The 19,159-nt window shown below is 36.0% G+C and overlaps 4 protein-coding genes across 8 annotated transcripts in view; 1 reads left to right on the forward strand and 3 right to left on the reverse strand.

Annotated features, from left to right (window-relative positions):
* Window positions 1-666: 666 nt before the first annotated feature.
* c1qa (complement component 1, q subcomponent, A chain) lies at window positions 667-2,287 on the reverse strand. The gene is made up of 3 exons (XM_046867976.1): window positions 2,140-2,287; window positions 1,876-2,048; window positions 667-1,436 (listed from the first exon to the last, which is right to left on the reverse strand). The coding sequence occupies exons 2-3, from the start codon at window positions 2,036-2,038 to the stop codon at window positions 841-843; spliced, it is 759 nt and encodes a 252-aa protein (XP_046723932.1). The 5' UTR covers window positions 2,039-2,048; window positions 2,140-2,287; the 3' UTR covers window positions 667-840.
* Window positions 2,288-2,697: 410 nt separating this feature from the next.
* Window positions 2,698-5,866, reverse strand: fbxo40.1 (F-box protein 40, tandem duplicate 1). Of its 3 annotated transcripts, none has more exons than XM_046868037.1 (4): window positions 5,784-5,866; window positions 5,483-5,529; window positions 3,572-5,392; window positions 2,698-3,472 (listed from the first exon to the last, which is right to left on the reverse strand). In XM_046868037.1, the coding sequence occupies exons 2-4, from the start codon at window positions 5,483-5,485 to the stop codon at window positions 3,272-3,274; spliced, it is 2,025 nt and encodes a 674-aa protein (XP_046723993.1). In that variant the 5' UTR covers window positions 5,486-5,529; window positions 5,784-5,866; the 3' UTR covers window positions 2,698-3,271. The 3 variants fall into 3 exon arrangements, with proteins under 3 accessions (XP_046723993.1, XP_046723994.1, XP_046723996.1); XM_046868038.1 differs by having other exon boundaries at window positions 5,483-5,497; window positions 5,784-5,852; XM_046868040.1 differs by having other exon boundaries at window positions 5,483-5,487; window positions 5,784-5,838.
* A 1,739-nt stretch (window positions 5,867-7,605) lies between these two features.
* fbxo40.2 (F-box protein 40, tandem duplicate 2) lies at window positions 7,606-12,844 on the reverse strand. 3 transcript variants are annotated; one of them, XM_046868085.1, is made up of 4 exons: window positions 12,784-12,844; window positions 12,563-12,653; window positions 9,779-11,644; window positions 7,606-8,504 (listed from the first exon to the last, which is right to left on the reverse strand). In XM_046868085.1, exons 2-4 carry the CDS (start codon window positions 12,563-12,565, stop codon window positions 8,295-8,297), a joined length of 2,079 nt encoding a protein of 692 aa, XP_046724041.1. In that variant the 5' UTR covers window positions 12,566-12,653; window positions 12,784-12,844; the 3' UTR covers window positions 7,606-8,294. The 3 variants fall into 3 exon arrangements, with proteins under 3 accessions (XP_046724041.1, XP_046724043.1, XP_046724044.1); XM_046868087.1 differs by having other exon boundaries at window positions 12,563-12,599; window positions 12,784-12,828; XM_046868088.1 differs by having other exon boundaries at window positions 12,563-12,599; window positions 12,712-12,821.
* A 1,898-nt stretch (window positions 12,845-14,742) lies between these two features.
* arhgap42a (Rho GTPase activating protein 42a) overlaps window positions 14,743-19,159 on the forward strand; it is a 40,538-nt gene continuing 36,121 nt past the window's right edge. Inside the window, 2 exon segments of the mRNA XM_046867327.1 lie at window positions 14,743-15,114; window positions 18,957-19,052. Coding sequence (XP_046723283.1) covers window positions 14,961-15,114; window positions 18,957-19,052 — 250 coding nt within the window. The 5' untranslated portion in view covers window positions 14,743-14,960.

The raw sequence follows: 19,159 nt of genomic DNA on the forward strand, positions 1-19,159 counted from the left end.
CTGTTGATTTCTGACATTATCTATCTATCATCTATCTATCTATCTATCTATTTATCTATCTATCATCTATCTATCTATCTATCTATCTATCTATCTATCTATCTATCTATTTATCTATCTATCTATCTGCCTGTCTGTATGTTTATTTATATATATATATATATATATATATATATATATATATATATATATATATATATATATATATATATATATATATATTTATTTATTTATTTATTTATTTATTTATATATATATATATATATATATATATATATATATATATATATATATATATATATATATATATATATATATATACTCAACTCAACTTTAACAAGCTTTATTGTAATTTTACACATACACAGTATACAAATAACCACATAGTAAAAGTGATAAATCTGATGTTGAAATGTAATGTAAGAACAGAGTCAAGTGCAAGTGCACAGTCAGAGGTGACTGTGTGTAAGTTTGTGCAATGTCCAGTGTGCAATATTTTAACAAAATGAGCGAATATCTATAGTATATATATATATATATATATATATATATATATATATATATATATATATATATATATATATACACACACACACACACACACACACACACACACACACACACATACACACACATCATGCCTGACCAATAAAAATCCCACACCTATTCAGTTTCACAGAAAGATTTATTATTAGAATGGGTTTAACAACTGAAATATCCATTTGGATTGCAAAGAACATTGCATGAAAGTGAAAAGTGAATAAAAAGTGAACAAAAATGGAAAAACCTTGAAAACAGTGGAAAGATAATACACTTGCACTAAAATTCCAGATTTTTTTTTTAACCCGTAGCAAAAATCAGAAATCCATTAAACACAGACTTTTCAGTTTTTGACATTTTGTATGTCTCCGTGTTGTGCTCTGGATTTTTAAAAGGTTGTATCCACACTTTATTGCCCTTAGCAAGCTCAATCACAAATCCACCAGACATAACCTGGGATACACTTGATGTACGTTTGTTGAAGTCACAAAATGACAAGGTCACTCGAGCACTGTTGTCACTCATTAGTTTTACACATAGATCACCCTCAGAGACAAAGTGAAACACAAAGTAATACATTCCAGGAATCTTACACGTGAAATAACCTGTTTGAATGTTGAAGTCTGAATTCAAATTAATAAGCTGTTCAGTAAATATCAGAGGGCTGTTGTACCTCGGGTATTCATTCTTCTTACGTGTCACGGTAAAGGCTGCTTTTTTAGTATTGGACACTTCACTATCTATACTGCTGCCTTGATTTCCCGTAGGACCGATGGGACCCTCTGGACCAAGCACACCAGGTAAGCCTTTAGGACCAATGTCTCCAATGGGACCATCTTCACCCTTATCTCCTTTAAAGGCAGTCAGTTCCTGCATACTCTTTTGTACCAGCAACCCTTAAACAATGCAATACATTTCTCATTTATTCATTCATTTATACATTTGTCAACTTCCTTTATTCTGGTCAGGGTCATGGTGGATCAGGAGCCTATTCTTAAAACACTAAGTGGGCTTAATTGGGAATAAACCCTGCAAATAAATCATTCACACATAGATGCAATTTAGTGTAGCCAGTCAAATAAGCAGCATGTTGCTGGTTGATAAAAGAAACCCAGAAATCCGGGTAGACTAGTGGAGAACACAGAGTGTATCAAAAGTTATTTTGAATACTGTATATATTGAATATTATATATTAAATATATAGATATAGATATACAATTGTGTATTATATAACATTTCATTTAGAATATATGCATATAAGAATTATAATATATGAATATGCTCATGCTAATAATGGAATTAGTCACAAAGATTAAACATGAACACGATATATACCTGGCTCTCCTTTCTCTCCTTTTTGTCCAGGCCAGCCATCTTTACCAGAAATTCCTGGCTGTCCTGCTTTCCCATCCTGCACCCGACAATTATCCTGGCAGAGAATAAAGGACAACAGTGCAGCCACCCAGACAACTGCAAACAGATGGACTGACAGCTGCATCCTGGATAATCTAAGAGTCATGGAGACATAAATAAGCATTAAATAATCATTCAAAATTTAGATTCTTTTTTAATTATTTTCTTTAACATAGCTAGACTCACCAGTATCCCAGTGTCAGCTTAAAGATTCAGACTTCTTCTCTCTTTACTTAAAATCTAAGTGAAGCTGTATTATGTCATAGCAATCGGACAAAAGTTCAGTTTCATTTCCCCAATTAAATAGGAACAGAATTAAAGAAATACTGGACAAATGTGCAGATATGTGCAAAAGACTGTTTCTGCTTCTTCATCTGTGTTTTACAAAGTCAGCAAACTGTACATGTTTTCACAGCAAGGTAAAATTACATGAATTCTTCTACAATTGTGAATATATATAAAAAAAAAAACAGCACAAACCGAATCTTAACTCAAAATTATTTTATAAGATGGTGTTACTTCCAGAAGCATGAACATTTATCTACACTAGTGTATTACGCATACACATAGGTATTGTTTAAGATAGGTGTATCATATTAATAACATCTAAATATTAATATTGCCAGAATGATTAATTGAATTAGATATATGCCATTAGCCTCTTAGGATTCATCACATTTACAACCCCTAAGGCTAATTCTCCAGCAACTACAAGAAAAACAGTGTAAAATGATTAAGCTGATATAACTTTATAATAGTGAATGTTTATTGAAGTTTAGGGGGTTAATCAGGACCAAAAAACATGATAATGGAAGTTTTATTGCATGGGTATATAAATACTGGTTATGCACTACTTATACTACAGTGGTGTTGAATTATGACAGCTCAACAAATAATGCCAACGGCAGGGCAAGCTTCAGGTTTATATCAATGTGCTCATTCTTGTTTTTTAAAGTATAGGCTAAATTACTAGCGTAATCATATGCAGATTTATAAAAAGAAAGTGTGGCAATTTAACAAATAAAAATATTAGTAATATTGTGAAAGTTTAGATATGGAGACTTTTAGCATTAACGAAAGGAATCTCCATCTATATAACAGTCAAAGGTAAATTGCAATTTTAGGTTTTCACTCATGTGACACTCTTTCAGACATTTGATATTGCATTTTCTGTGTAACAAGCTGTACTAGCTTTTACAAAACTATACTATATGGCTATAAGCGCTTTAAGGTTATATAACACTATAAGTAATATATAATGTAAGCTTCATCAAACTATCCTGTTGTGAATTATTTTTTCTCACTAGAAATATAAATGTCATTTGTTCTTAATAAACAAAGAGACAAGACTCAAAGCATTTTCGTCTTCTTCACAGTCAAAGACACCGGTTAAGGGTATAGGTTCTGCTCTGTTCTCCTTCTCATAATAGGGGCAGACCTTAAGGTGCTCAGACATCGATGGGAACTTGTCCAAGCACCATTGATCCACAGGCGAAAACAAGTTGCTGAATTCCCAAACCTAAATAAATAAGGAAATATTATTAGGACATCATGGCTTAGTTATAAAAAATTTTTTACAAAAGCAAATGCATGAGATGATTATTAAGGAAAATCTGACCGTATGTCTAGTTCTCCAGCACTGTCTACCATGTGAGAAGATTTTCTTCTCCCATTTGAGCGAGACCATGCCTCTTTCTTGCAACAAAATTCCACACACCTCTCTCATTAACCGGGATACGAGAGCCAACTGAGACAATGTAAAGCTGTCCAGGAACCCAGCAATGTGAATGAGAACCTCAAAAGGCAACTTGCTCAGAGCATCTTGGTTTCGTGCTCGCTTCCTCTCTGTAGTCACCGTTGTCACACCTTCATAGAGAACGGATGGCACCTCGGGTCTAAGGGTGAATGTGTTGAGATCTTTATCATATGAGACCACGGCTTTGTGTGTAAAAGGCCGCAGCTGCCTCTGGCTGAATGTGCAACCCAGATAAGCCAGAGGGCATCTATGTTCAAACCATCCATTTAAACAGAACTGGATATCAGAGTGTACATTCTTATAGTGAGAAGAAAATTCATCGCGTCTGTATGAATTGCAGCATATGTATGTAAATGCAGAGCTGCACTTGTTATGTCTGTTGGTGACACTCTCAGTTTGTATCTGTACATCAAGTTGCAAAGCTCTATTTGCTGTGAGGTCTGCCAAAGATGTGTCAGCTTTGAAAGGAGCAGAATAAAAATCATAAGTTTGAGTTCCTTCATCCTTAATAAGTGCATCTGCACAACTGGACTCTGCAATAAGGTGTCCTCTGAGTTCTTTCTCTAGAGAGCACAGAAGGCTTGCTTGAACCTCATCCCATTTTGGCATGTCCACCAATTCTATGTTCAGGTCTGCCGTGTCAACAGCTTTGCTCTCTTTTTTGTAATGAGAAGGATTGCGTATACGACTTGACCTTGCCATGAAGCTAGTGGGAACTTTGAACGTTCGCACAATTTTGATCTTCATGGGTTCCAAATTACTATACACAAATGTCTTATTTGGACGTGTGTCGCATGCATATAAGGATGCTGCTATCAGAAACTTTTCTTCATCCATTTCATATGGATTTAAATGTGGCATATATTTAAGTACGTCTGAATTCCTAATTGGTGTTTCAGTTTCCTCTTTTAGTATCTCCAGTTTGTGCGAGTTTTCTTGGGGCTTTGGTGCTTTGCTACTGGAAGCACCATTGGTTTCTAGTGTCTTTACAGTTTGCTTGCAACCACTCAGCTCCATACTAAACATCTTCTCCCAGATTTCAAACCTATCAATGCCTGCTACATTAGTGTCCCTTGCTATTGCCTCTCTCTCTTCCTGAGTTAACTCTCTCTCTGGAGGTTCAAGGTCTGAGACAGCACATATAGGTATTGAGGCTTCTTGTGCATCATAAGGTACCCCTCCAACAGCTCCCTCAAGTTCTTGAACTATAGATTTCTCCTCAATCTTTTCAATAAGCTCAGGAAAAAGATCCTTCATTTTGAGGGACTGAAACAGAAGTCTCTGGTCCCGCAGTGCCATGGAAAGGTCCAGGGGCTCCTGGGTGTAGTTTTCCTTCAAAATATTCTTGTAGAATTCAGGAGGTTCTGTCTCTTCAATGGGCCAGCGGTTCCACTCCATTGAGCAGACCACCACACTAGCAGGACACACTTCCAGGTGTTTGCCAAGCTTGGAGCGACACATGGTAAAAGGGCAGCCATAGTGTACATTGATGCAGGGTACCTTCTCATTAGGGCAGAGCAGTATGTGTTCATCCTCTTTGCACATATGAAAGGAGGCACCACACAGCAAGCGGCAGTTGATAATTGGGCATGATACAGACGTCTCTATGGGAACTTTGCAGCGTCTGTTGTGGCAGCTCTCACAGTGCCTGTGAAGTTTGGATCCTGATGTCCTTTGTCTTCCCTAAATTAAATTTTGATAGAGAGCTATTTTAAAGTTTGCTAAGTTTTTAGTCCAGCAATTTGTATTTTAAGACAAAGATTTGTTACTTACCATATCTACAAATCACTGGAATAATCAAAGCTTGATCATATGATAATCTGTAAAGTATAAATCTAAAGGTAATTAATAATTACAATCTGTGTGACAATAATCCAGTTATGTTATGAAACACAGACTCCCTCATGTGGCTAAAAAGAAAAACAATTCAGCAACAAAATGCCCCAAAACAACCAAGAGAAATTGTTACCTAGGGTAGAATGCGTAAATCAGATACACACGTGCATGCAATACAAGCCTGATCTTAATCTAGGATGTTACCATGGGGAAGAAAATATATGTCATGGTATCAGACCTGCAGATCAAAATGCAGATTGTCCTATTGCGGGTCAGTGTGTTGCTTGAGTCCTGCTTTGTTTCTGTAAGACTAAATGCACTCATTTCTCCCATGTGACTCAGTGTTAAAAATAGAGAAAGGTTGGCACTGTGGATGTATAACGTGACAAGACTGCTGCAACATGGAGTCTGGTTACAGGTCATCAGTCCCTCTGAATTCCAGGGGGGAGGTCAAACAGAGCTCAGTGTTATGCAACATGGCGATGAATCGGGAGTTGTTGAAGAAGCTGAGGAAAATCATTTGAACATTTATCACCATTATTCAGCACTATTTACACAGCACAGCACCATTATAAGTTTTCAGACAGTCTGTCTACTATTTTTTTTATTTTAACCCAAAATTAAACACACTTTCAATGCAGCACATTACTTAAACTGTTCGTGAGCACAGTACTTTAAACATACAGTTGGCCACTTCGGTAGGTATGAACCTCAGTGATGTTTAATCTGATTAGCAGGTACAACAGAAACTGTCAATAGTGCTGAGAATTAGCAATTGTTAAATGAATCCTTGTATGCTGTATCATTAACTATGGAGCTAAGTGTCACAAAACCTGATTCTCGTGCAAGAAGTGAGCTCTACAAAGACATAGTTTTGCCAGGGCTGCTGTGGAAGAATTTAAGTGGCCTTCATAGCGCCTGACATCAACCAGGTGTGTAATGACCTTTGTAATTAAGTGATGATTTGCTTCAACTAGGCCATCCTGCCTAATGCCTGACCTCTTGCACTATTGGGACTGAATAAGCACATTTCTCCCACAACCACCTCAAACATCTTATAGAAAACGTTCACCATGAGGAGTGGATCCTGTTAGAACAAGAAACCTCGTTTTTGAATGGGATGTTCAATATATTATAAAAGTGATAAATAATACAAAAAACAAGGCAAACAAATTGATATGGTCAAACTTTTTTTGAGGAAACATTTATAGTAAAATGTAAAAAAAGTCATAGTAAAATAATGTAAGTAAGATTTTAGCATGAAACACAGAAACAGATACTGTAGATCAGGGGTCATCAACCTTCTTGACACCGAGAGCTACTTCTTGGGTACCGACTAATGTGAAGGGCTACCAGTTTGATACACACTTCTGAAATAACAAATTTGCTCAATTTACCTTTAATTATGTGTTATTATTAATAATTAATGATATTTATCTATGTAAAACTCAATTGCACAGAGGGTCAAAACTCAAAGCACACTTTAGGTCACAGGCCGAACAAGATAAACATTTATTGAACACACTAAAACAATGTTTTTTGAACATAAATATGAATAAAAACAGACAGGAATATTATTCCAGAATAAATCAACTTAAACTTTAAATAAATAGCTCTCCATAAAAATATCTCCTGTCAACATTATACAGGTTAGAAATATAAACAAAAAAAATTGTGCTTTTAAGTAAACGTTAAAATAACAACGAATCAAAACAATCAGATTTCTTTGCTCTTATTCCATTTTATAAACAATTATGTTAAACTTTAAATAACTTCAAATATTTTGCTCTCCATAAAAAATATCTCCTGTCAAACACCAGACTTCTCACAGCTTCATCATGCAGCTCTTCAGAAACTCTCCCTCAGAAATCATGCAGCTCTCCCGGCTGATGTGCCTCTGACTTCTCCTCTGTTTTCACACCAGCTTCACTTTGTGATTTTGCTCTGGTGAGAAACATCTGCTGAAATGTCAGATTCTTCTTTAACTCTTCTACTTTCTGTATCTTCTGCTCTGCATTCAGGTTTTTCAGCTTCTCCTGATGTTTTGTCTCGTAGTTCCGTCTTATATTCAATTCCTTAATTACATCCACATTCGCTAAACAAATAACAAACACGTGTTTACCGGCAGTGTCAGTAAACATCTACTCAGAATCCCATCGGTATTCTGTTTTCAGAATCCATTTTTCTCTTCAGTAACTTTACAACAGTTCCCAGGTAATCTAGCGTTCGGTAAGGCAGCTGAAGCGCTGCATTATGGGATCTGTAGTTTGTGTTATCAGCGCTTCATATCGCCGGGCCATTAATAACAATTATAATAGATCTTTATAGAATCATCTCGCGGGCCAGATATAATTGAACGTCGGGTCAGATTTGACACTGAGTTTGACACCCCTGATCTATGTGAAGACTTTAATCATGTTAATAATTTATCACAATAATTATCAACAAGGATTTAACAAGGTAGGAAACAGCTATTTTTAGAAAAGGCTCGCGGGCGACTCATGTGGTCCTTGCGGGGACCTGCACTGATTTTTCATGCTCAAGCAGCTACATTGGTTTAGGTGAGATGAGATGATGTGGAAGTGATTTACTCTAAAAAATCCAAAAAGGACTTCTTTACTGAAACATTGAGACTTCATTCAACATTCATTTTATATCTGATCTCTTCACTTGAATTTTCATTCAATATAGTGTAATAACTGCACTTATAAAAATTGCACAACAAATACAAATATTAATCAATTTAATTTTACCGGCGCCCCATAAACTGTGTTGCTAGATTTTTATGATCCTTTGATCCTTTGATGTTATTCTTCTTCCACATGGTGGGCAGTGGAAAAGGCTTTGTTTTGGGTTCTCTTTGGTAAAATGGACAGTGCTGAAGGTGGTCTGACATGGGAAGACTGTCATCAATACACCAAGTACCCACTCTGCTAAAAAGACTGCTGAACTCCCAAACCTTAAAAAGAATGAATGAGAAAAAAAGAGAAAAGGGTCACTATTTGAATGCAATTATTGATAAGCACTGATAAATATACTTAATACATATACCCTTGACATTTTCCTTTTTTGATATGATACCGATATCGGAACTGTAAGTATTGACCAGCATCTGATATTGCTATAATGTTTATGTAGACCACCAAAATCCAACCAGTCAAGACACATGTCTGTCTACTTGCCTGGCAGGCAGAACACTTACCAATTACAAATAACCCTCATTGCAGAACAAATAAATCAGTGGGGTGGAGTCAGACCTGATCCACCTGCTCCTAACAGGCTAAAGTCAAGCCAAAGGTACTGAGGATAAAGACATCTTAGTTCATGCTGGATAAGTGTGTACACTATGTTGCTTATGTGTTGTTCAGACTTTTAAGAATCAGGTTCGGTTCCACCTCTGGACTTTTGGTTTTAACAGCAACGCCTCTTGCCAATTCTTAAAGCTCTGCCTCTTTCCCTAGTATTCAGGTGTTGTAGACTAGCCTGTGGTTAGGATTCAAAACAACTAGTTTGCCAAGATTTTAAGGCTCACATTACAGCAATCTTTTATTAATAATTATCTAATGTTTATGCATTCGCTTTTCTGTACTTTACTTGAGGCCCATTTGGGAGACTTTTACTTTAACTCCACTATATTTAAAAGTCAAATATTTTACTGTTTACTTGACTACAATCAGCGTGCGCTCTGTTTTGAACTTGTTTTTAAATTGCAGCTTGGTGGTATCTACTTAACACGAACCTACAGTTCAGCGTCAGTTCAACAGCAAGAAGAACATTTGAGAGGAATAAATGATAGAAGATACTCTTGACTCTAACTTGCCACAACACCCGTGGCCTAATTTAAGTGATTCTTTTGAAGTAGTTGAAAAGAAGGTTATGGGTTCATGGGCTTTGGGCTTTGGGAAAATTGTGTTTGATATTGATATTGATTGATATCAATCAGTGTTTGACTCATTAATATCATTCTATTAAGAGATTGTTGTGCTAAGAGTAACATTAGAGTCTTATCATATAAAATGACTTGATTAAGCAAAGAGTCTTGTGACAGAAATTAGAATAGAAAATTATAGCCATAATAAATCAGAGTACTTTGGATACTTAGGTACATTTGAAAGCAAAAAGTAATATTAAGAGCACGCATACTGGAGTAATATTTTACCTAGTGTATTTCTTTTATATTTTGTTCACCATTAATTTATGCTACACAACATTATCCATCATAAAAATACTTACTATGGATGATTTCCATTTGGCTCCCCCATGGGTGTATAGTTTTTTCCTCCATTTTAAGCAGACCATTCCTCTCTCATGCAGTAAAGTCGCACTAACATCTCGGAAAAGTCGAGACACTAAGGCCAGCTGGGAAAGAGAGAAGCTATCTAGGTACCTGGCGATCTGACACAGTACCTCAAAAGGTAAATTACTGAGAGAATCCTCATATCCAATTTGCTGTTTTGGGATCATTTGAGAATCAATATCAGGTCTGAGTGTGAAGACGCTAAGGTCCTGGTTAAAGTAGACCGTAGCTTTGTGTGTGGAGGGCTGGAGTCGTCTTTGACTGAAGGTGCAGCCCAGATAAGCCAGAGGACATCTCTGCTCGAACCAGCCATTCAAACAAGACTGGATATCTGAGTGTACGTTTTTATAGTGAGATGCAAACTCATCCCTTCTGAAAAAATGTTCACACATAAATGTGAACTCAGAAGTAGATTTATTGTGTCTAAGTGTCACACTCTCTGTTTCCATTTGGAGATAAGGTTTTAAATCTCTGTCCTCTGTAATATCAGCCAGAGTGGCGTTGTACTTAAAAGGAGCTGCGAGAAAGTCATATGTCTGAGTTGCAATATCAAAAGTAAGTCCATCTGTCACCACAGATTCACTGATCTTGTGTCCTCTGACCTCAACTTCAGCAGCACATAACAAAGTTGCAAACATCTCATCCATCTTCTGAGTCTCCTCTTCAGTAGTCAAACCCAACTCAGACGTGTCCACACTCTTGTTCTCTGTGCACACTTTGCTGGTATGATCTTTAAGATGAATGCGTTTGTGCCTGTAACTGATCGGAACATTAAAGGAACGAAGAGTTTGAACTGGTATTGGTTCCAGGCTTCCATACACAAAATCTTCTTCTCGTGGAGTGCAAGCCTTTATCTGGCCAAAGGAAATTAGCATGCGTCCATGATGAACTACATACATGTCGTACTCTCTTGGATTTACTTCCTTAAGTCTTTCCAAAACTCCTTCTTGCCAAGGAGCAAGGCCAGTTTTAGGGATGCCTGTTTGGACAGCATCTCCTCCACGTGTATTTTCTTTATTTGCCTCAGCAGATTCCTTTTGATGAGAGGTAGATGGGTATATTGAACCTTTACTTTGGTTAGGCCTATCTTTTTTAACTTCTGCTTTTGATACTTCTTCCTGGTCCTGCTTGCAGCCCCCTCTCTCTTTGCTAAACATCTTCTCATATATGTTGTATTTCTCTTCATCCACAGTGAGATTTTTCTCAACGGAAACCTCCATCTGGACTTTTTTAGGGTCACCTTCCATGCAATTCATACGGCTTCCATTAAGCAAAACGTCACCTCCTCTTGCGTCATCCTCTGCTTCTACTTCTGTTTGAATAGGTTTTTCTGGTTCCTGCATCAACTGAGGAAAGAAGCTCCTCATTTTCAGCCTGCTGCATAGTTGTTTCTGATCTCTTAGAGATGTAGACAGGTCCAGAGCTTGATGCTCATGGATGTTTTTCAAAAGGTTGCTAATTAATGGTGACTTTACATCCTCAATGGGCCAGCGGTTCCACTCTATTGAGCAGACCACCACACTAGCAGGACACACTTCCAGGTGTTTGGCCAGCTTCGAGCGACACATGCTAAAAGGGCAGCCAAAGGTTTTGTTAATGCAGGGCACCTTTTCATTAGGACAGAGCAGTATGTGTTCGTCCTCTTTACACATGTGAAAGGAGGCTCCACACAGCAAGCGGCAGTTGATGATCATGCATGACAAAGAGATCTCTATGGGAGCATTGCAGTATTTGGTGTGGCAGCTCTCACAATGCCTGTGTAGCTTATTGCCTGATGCTGGTGTTGACCTCCTATATCTGCTCTGAAATTGCACAATAAGGCAGAAGAGAAAATACATTATTGTCCTAATTTTCAAGTGAATATCATGTAAACATCACTGATAACTCTGATTGGTCAAGATTTTTTGATTCATTTAGAACAGAGACTTTCACACTAGCAAAGCTGCATATTTCAGGTTTATAAAACATGATCATATCTAGTAAAAAAAAAACCTTTTAATGATATTTTGATATTTTTTGTAAGGATGTGTTTATTGAACATTTATAGAAGTAGACTTCACTATCAGTGCTTTTTATTAGTCAACAATTTTTCCTCAATGAGACGGTCTTCAGGACTGTATTTTTTCCTCAGTAACATTTCAACATAACTCTATGCCATACATATAAAGACAGTAAAAAGTTATAGATATGTAAATGGCTATTTATTAATTTGGTTAAAATAAATGAGAACAGAAATGTGCTTGTTTTGTGGACATTCTATAACATTAAACTCAATTACATTAAAAGAAATATTCCACTTCAGGGTGGAAAAGCTACATATTTGGCCACCCCATTGTTGAATATTTTTCTTTAACAGCACACAAGTGCTTTTAATATTACTAAATGAGGGTTTTATAAAATTAATAATAATAATAATAATAATAATAATAATAATAATAATAGTAGTTGTAGCTGTTATTGATGTTATTATTATTGTTGTTGTTTATGTTTAAATCCTTTTACTGCACAGAATAACTAAACTTGTGCCCAAAGGAACATCTTTGTGAAGCATTTACTAATTGACATTTATATTATTTATACAGCTGAGCAGTTAAAGCTTTTATTTAACATTAAATTGGTTAACGTTAACGTGGTACAAGTATGAATGTAACAGAATAAAATCTAACATAAGTTTTTGTTAACATTGTGTCTAAATCAGAAGAGAAACAAAATAAACATACCATTTGTGCCTCTGTGACAAATGATTTTCAGCAGCTCCTTGAAACAGAGGGCATTTTTTAATACAGCAAACATGTGTTCTGTATGTCCTGTCTGACATAATTTATGAACAGTAAGCCAAAAGCAAAGAATAAAAAAAAGGATTTCTTACAAACGTGTGTAAAGCTGAGATAATTGGCAGATCTCTGGCTGATATCTGACAAGAGATTTACCTAAGACTTACCTTAAACAATGTTAACTTACTCTCCGCACTCTCCAAAGTGCTTACCACCTGCAGAACTGAGTCAAGTTAAAAATAGTCTGTACTGCTTAGTGTACCAAGATACATGATCTCTGAATGTCACAGTGTCCTGACATATATCATTGTATTTGATTGGTCGGGTCTTGTTTATCAGGTCTAATTATCATTGGCTAATTTCTTTTTCACTATAATTCTTTTAAACAGTAATATCTCAGGATTTATGAAGCTCCTGCAGTTTGGTGAATGTTCTGTAAATTGTCCTCTAGATGGCAGTCTATGCTCTAAGTTTATGAAAGTAAACAATGGTTCTATACATCACACTACACTTAAAGAGAAAAATTTTACCAAATCATAGTTTTCCTTTTCACTGTAGTCTTACACTCAAGAGTACATTATTTATTTGAGGTATTTCTTTGAAAGGTACAGTTTATTTTCCTTTGTTTTGAGTTAATAAAACAACAAAGATTATTTGGTTTGCCTTTAAGGGGAATTCTTAAAGTTTCGTAGTGGAAAGTGAAAGTATTATAGTATATGTTTCTTTAGAAAGTTAAAACCATTAAATTAACTACTTTAAAAAAATAATTGAAGAACTTTAAAGAGCATAAATATGCAAAATGGTCTCACTTTTGCTAAATGTTTAACTGTAAAAACAAAATTGTAGATAAGTAAAGGTTATGGTTTATTCCTTCTCAATTGAATGTGTATGAAAGGGATCACAATCCATCCACAATTACAATTTTCTCATGATTGAGAGAATCATTCAGATATACGACAACTAGAAGAAGATAAACTAGAAGAAGAAGATGAAGAAGAAGGATAAGAGGAGGAAGAGAAAGAAGAAGAAAATGAAGAAGGTGGAGAAAAAGATGATAAAGAAGAAGGAGAAGTAGGCGGTTAGGAGACTTAAGGGCCTCGTGAACCCCTAAACTTCTGATTATCAATCCAGAGCCCTAAACATAGTGCTACTTCTGCCAGAAGTAGGATAGAAACCCATGCCAGAGGCCGTCCTGTCAGTACTATTAATCGCAATACTGCTAATACTAATAATAATAATAATCACATAGTACAAATAATTCCCAGTTTATCCAGATCCCTCAATATTAATGCTTTTCTTTGATGGCTCCACAGGAGTACTTTGGGTACCTCTGCATAAATGATCTATAGGTTGTAAGTTTAAATCTCAGCACTACAAAACTGTAGATCTCTTTGCATTACAGGACCGGCCAATTGGGCAAATGTAAATAAGAAGGAAGCATGAAACTCCTGGGAAGTTCTGTTATCATAGTAATCATAAACAACATTTATCTGATTTACATTAACAGGTCTGTCAATATGAAATATGTGCATCAGTGAAAACTGTTTGTTATTTGATTATAAAGGGAGGTCTGATAACACCAGTGGTTAAGGCTTTGAAATACTAAATAGAGGGTTGCATTCAAGCTCCAATCCCACCAAGATGCCACTGTTGGGCCCCTGAGAAAGGCCCTTGACTCACTCTGCTCCAGGGGTGCTGTAACATGAGTGTGGGATGACTCTCAGAAAAGATCATGTCCTAATAAAAAGTCTAATATGCTGTTAAATGAGTTGCATTTTTTCAGAAAGATAATGATACTACTGTAACACACTTTTATTGTGGTATTTGAATCCTGTATAACTTTTTTATCCACCCTTGATGCATTAAGGGCCTGCTAGTAGGAGTCCCTACTGCTTTACAGCTCTCTTTTATTTTATTTCGGGTTTTTTTTTATTTAATCTCAATTTGTCTTAGTGTTCTGCACTGGGATTGGTTCACATTCACTCCGTCAAACCAGAGGCTTAGTTTGAGTTATAAACTCCTGACCAATCAAGATATGAGGAAGCCGGTGTACTTTGAGCCAATCAAAGTAAAGGAGGCGGGGTTTGTCCAAATACGAGTCGTGGGGAAGAAAATAACGTCTCCTAGTGATGGAGTAGGAAACAACATGCCGGAAGTGGGCTTTCAGGATTCGGAGTTCCAAGAGTTGGAAAGGTAACTGTAAGCCGTAAGAAAAAAAAAAGAGAGAAAAAACGGAAATTGACGAGAGAGGAAACAGGGGGGACGCGAAAGAACAGATTAAGAGTGTCTCGTGTTTTTTTTGTTGTTGTTCCATTTTCATTGCATTCGGCTGCAGTTTAATACAATGGGATTACCAGCTCTGGAATTCAGCGACTCGTTTTTGGACAGTCCCGACTTCAGAGATCGGCTGAAATGTCACGAAATTGAGCTCGATCGCACAAATAAGTTCATAAAGGAGCTGATTAAGGATGGCAACATGCTCATCAGCGCTCTGAAAAGTAGGTCCAACACTGGGTTTTTATCATGAATATACATTTATAGGCGTCTGTATAAACTGTGATTGCATGCAGATTTGTTTAAACAATGAATGAGATCAGTTTTACAATGAAATCTCTTTGTTTTTATAAGCGTTCCCTTCCCTGGTCGTGCTGTGAAAACTGTGCAGTTGTGTGAAAACACCGATTTAACCCTTTTTTTTTCTCCCTGATCCTGGTTTCAACTCTCTAGGATGGAAAAAGTTAATGGTATTATTTTTATGCACTCTTTCTGTAAATAAATGGCAACAAAAGATTAAATTCGTTTAATTATGATTGGATTGCAACATGAATCTTTCTTGCAACACCAGTGCAAAGTGTTTATTATGAATAGATATTTTGTGTCCAAATAAATTATAAGAACTTAGTGGCTTTATTGGCAATAGGCTTACAGTAAGAGCGCGCGCGCGCACACACACACACACACACACACACACACACACACACACACACACACACACACATTGTTTGTTTGTTTGTTGGGTGGTTTATGGCTTACAAATAAAACATCAAAGTTTGGAAACAAGATTGAACCCATGTTAGAATTCATTTTGGTTTGCAATTAAACATATCAAATAGACCAAATATCAAACAACATAACAAATTCTTAGAAAATAGACACAATAGACTGATTAATCCTCCAGAAAGAAAAAAGTAAAAAAGAAAGAAATGAATAATTTTATTCCAAAGGCATCTACAAAATGCCCCTCATTCATTAGATTCATACAGTTTACCTTGTGTAATAATGCATTATTTAGACATTCTCTATTTACATCGGATTATTATTATTACGAAATACACTCTTATAATAGATTAAAGCTTGTAGACATTTTGAGGAATTCTTTCGTTTTTTCCTCTTGGGGAAACTTTTAAAGTTTTTGAGGTGAATCTTACAAATGAGGATATTCCTATTAAAACGCTTCTAAGGGCACCCTTTAAGGAATCTGACAGCCCTTTATTATCTGAGTAATGCTTTTTGTTTTGGGAAGCTTATTCCAGTAGCCGTGGCTGCAACGCAAATCACAGGCATTTGTTTGATTTTATATGTTGTCATGTTATGTTTGGTTTTATAGCTCATTCAGGAACTTGTACGTATCATGGACTTTTGCCTTATACAGTTTTCATTTTGTTCATAATGCGTGAAATTTTCTGTGATTGATGAGGAAGGATTCTCCAGTGTTAGCACTTTGTAACCTCAGGTAAAGCTGTAACTTTCAGACTGGAGAGATCTGCTTGAGTTGTTTTAGAGGGAATGACTGTTTATAGCTGCTATAACATAAGTGATGCCAGGAACTAATTACTCATGTATCTTCTTCTATACCACAACATTACTTGTAACAAATAATACAAATAAATATATGATGTGTTGGTTTTAATGCATTTTAAAGCATGTACTTGCAAGTAAATTGTATCATGGTATGATGCTGAACTGAGCTTCTTCTAATCACTTACCTGGATTGTGAAAAGTGTGTTATGGTTCACCTTCTAACATTTCAGGTACATCTTAAAACATAATTGTGCCTAAAGTCACCAAAAGACACATGCATTTTCTTTATGTGGAATAATTCACTGTAATATAATGATGTTTAAAAGAAAAGGCATTTTCACTATTTTTAGGCAAACCGTTTTTAGAAGTAGGAGGAACTGGTCCACATATTCAGTGTGAAAATGACCTTTAATTGTTTTCAATGTTAGTGCCTATTATCCTGCATCACCCTTGTTCTGGCCTTGACACTGTGCTACAGGAAACAATGCAGCAAATTGTTTTCATTCAGATGTAACAAATAGACCCTCGGGACATACAGATATTAAGAACAACCAGCGTTTAAACATTATGCCCTGTTATACCAACAAATGTATTATTTTTAAAACTTACCGTTATTTCCTATTAATTCTAGATATTAATAGAATTCTTTTCTTTTTTTTTCCCTTGCTTTATCCAATCCTAGTCTTTTTATGTGACTGTTTAAAAAAGTGCCATCATTGAGAGGAAAGCCTTTATTTATCACATATACAAGGATAAGGGTGTTACTCAAGAGTTCAACAGTGACAGCTTGGTAGTGTTGTGGCTTGAAACCTTGATCTGCTGATTAGTAACCCGTTGCCTTAACCGCTAAACTGGCACTGTGCCAAATATGTATCTGTGTTTTTGTTTCTTTCATATATGATGTGATTGTGATAACCACTGAACCATAGAAACAGTGGTACTGTATAATGATTTTCCTTTTTTTTTTTTTTTTTAAAAACTCTGTCCTTCGGTCATTTTTACTCAATTGAAATTATAGTAAACATTGGACTTTATTGAATATTATTATTATTATAATAACTTAATTATGTGAACTTTAATCTCTGAACAATATAATTGATGCATGTGCCTATTGCATTCCCTAAATCGTTCCACCTCTGCGCACACCTACCGACTGGAGCATGGGAAATGGTTTTGGAAAGGAATTTTCATTAATAAGGAAGAAAAAACCCCCACCATTATATTGGTTAAATGTATTCTCATTTAATTGTGGGAAAATGTCCAAGTAAGAAATTAGTTCCTGTTATAACGTACAGTATAGCAGCTCTAAACCAGTGCTGTTTCCAGTGCTTCCCTTTTTATTTTCTTACTTCCATAAACTTTAAATAAGCATCTTTCTACAGAAAACTTGAGAAGTCAATATTGTGTGGACTTTTTCTGTAAATCTGGAGAAAGGACCAGACGAGCAAGATGTTATTGTTACTGTTATGGTTGTGAAGTGACTTTTTGATCCGGTTCGTGTCTGGTGCATTTTAGTTAAGTGAAAGTAAACGTGCTCATGGGTCTACACAGGGAAAAGAATTTCAACTTAACTGCATTTTCAGACTTTTAAGGAAATCCAAGCAAAATGAAACGACTTCAAGAATGTAAACAAATTATTTAGTTAATCGTAAAAGCAGCTGAACCTTTTTGAGGTACACATTCCAAGCTAATAAAAATCACCAGCTAGCATCTAACTTTACCTCTCTATAACCGATCGTATCTCGGCATTAAACACATAACACGTAAGCAGAGCCGTTTCCAGTGTAGGGGTGGGAAATATGGGAAATATTTAAGGGAAAGTTTTTCAGTGAACAGTTATTTTCTCTCTATTATAAAAGATTTTAATCAGAGCATACCTATTGTCTGCTTTTAATGATTCTGTCTCTCCATATTTCTATATATGTATGCATATACATCATCTGGAGTGATTCCCCCCACCCCTTTTTTTTTTTTCTTATCCTCACACACTGTCTTCTTTCATTCTTTATCCATGCTGCTCTGTTGGCTGCTCTATGCCATGGCAACATGGCTTCTACTCAAACACCTGCTTAACAAACAAATTGGAATGTCTAAAGTGTGTACACAGAATATTGTGGAAGTAGCAGTTCTGCATTAGGACATGCTTTGTAGATTAGTCTGAAGGGAACGGTCAGACTGGAACCGAATAGGCTAGGTTCATTTAAATCATCACTTTTTACAACAGCACCGAGCAGAAAAGCATCTCAGAAAGTACAACATGTAAAACTTTGAGGCAGTAGAGCTACAATATCTGAAGACTATATCAGGTTCCACTTCCAGTCCGACAAGGACAGGAATTTGAGGCTACAGTGGGCACAGGATGTTTAGATTTGGTGAGCCTCGGGTTCCTAAGATTCCTGTGCAAAAGCTGCTATTTGTACTACGTATAAATATCATTAGACTGTTTTTTTTTTTTTTTTTTTTTTTTAAACATAGCATTAGATGACCTGTATCTATAATGACATATACACTAATACAAATGTTTATTCTTGTTTCGCAGATCTTTCTGCAGCTGTGCAGAAGTTTTCACAGTCTCTTCAGGATTTTCAGTTTGAATGCATTGGCGACGCAGAAACCGATGACGAAATTAACATCGGTAAGTAACTAACCACCAATTTGTGTGAGGTTTCATCCAGTTCTTTTAGTAGGATAATCTGTATGACTTTCCATCATGGGGATGATCACATAATCAGATGATGCTGA

Source organism: Silurus meridionalis, chromosome 15 (assembly GCF_014805685.1).
Source record: "Silurus meridionalis isolate SWU-2019-XX chromosome 15, ASM1480568v1, whole genome shotgun sequence".
In the NCBI taxonomy this organism is placed as follows: domain Eukaryota; kingdom Metazoa; phylum Chordata; class Actinopteri; order Siluriformes; family Siluridae; genus Silurus; species Silurus meridionalis.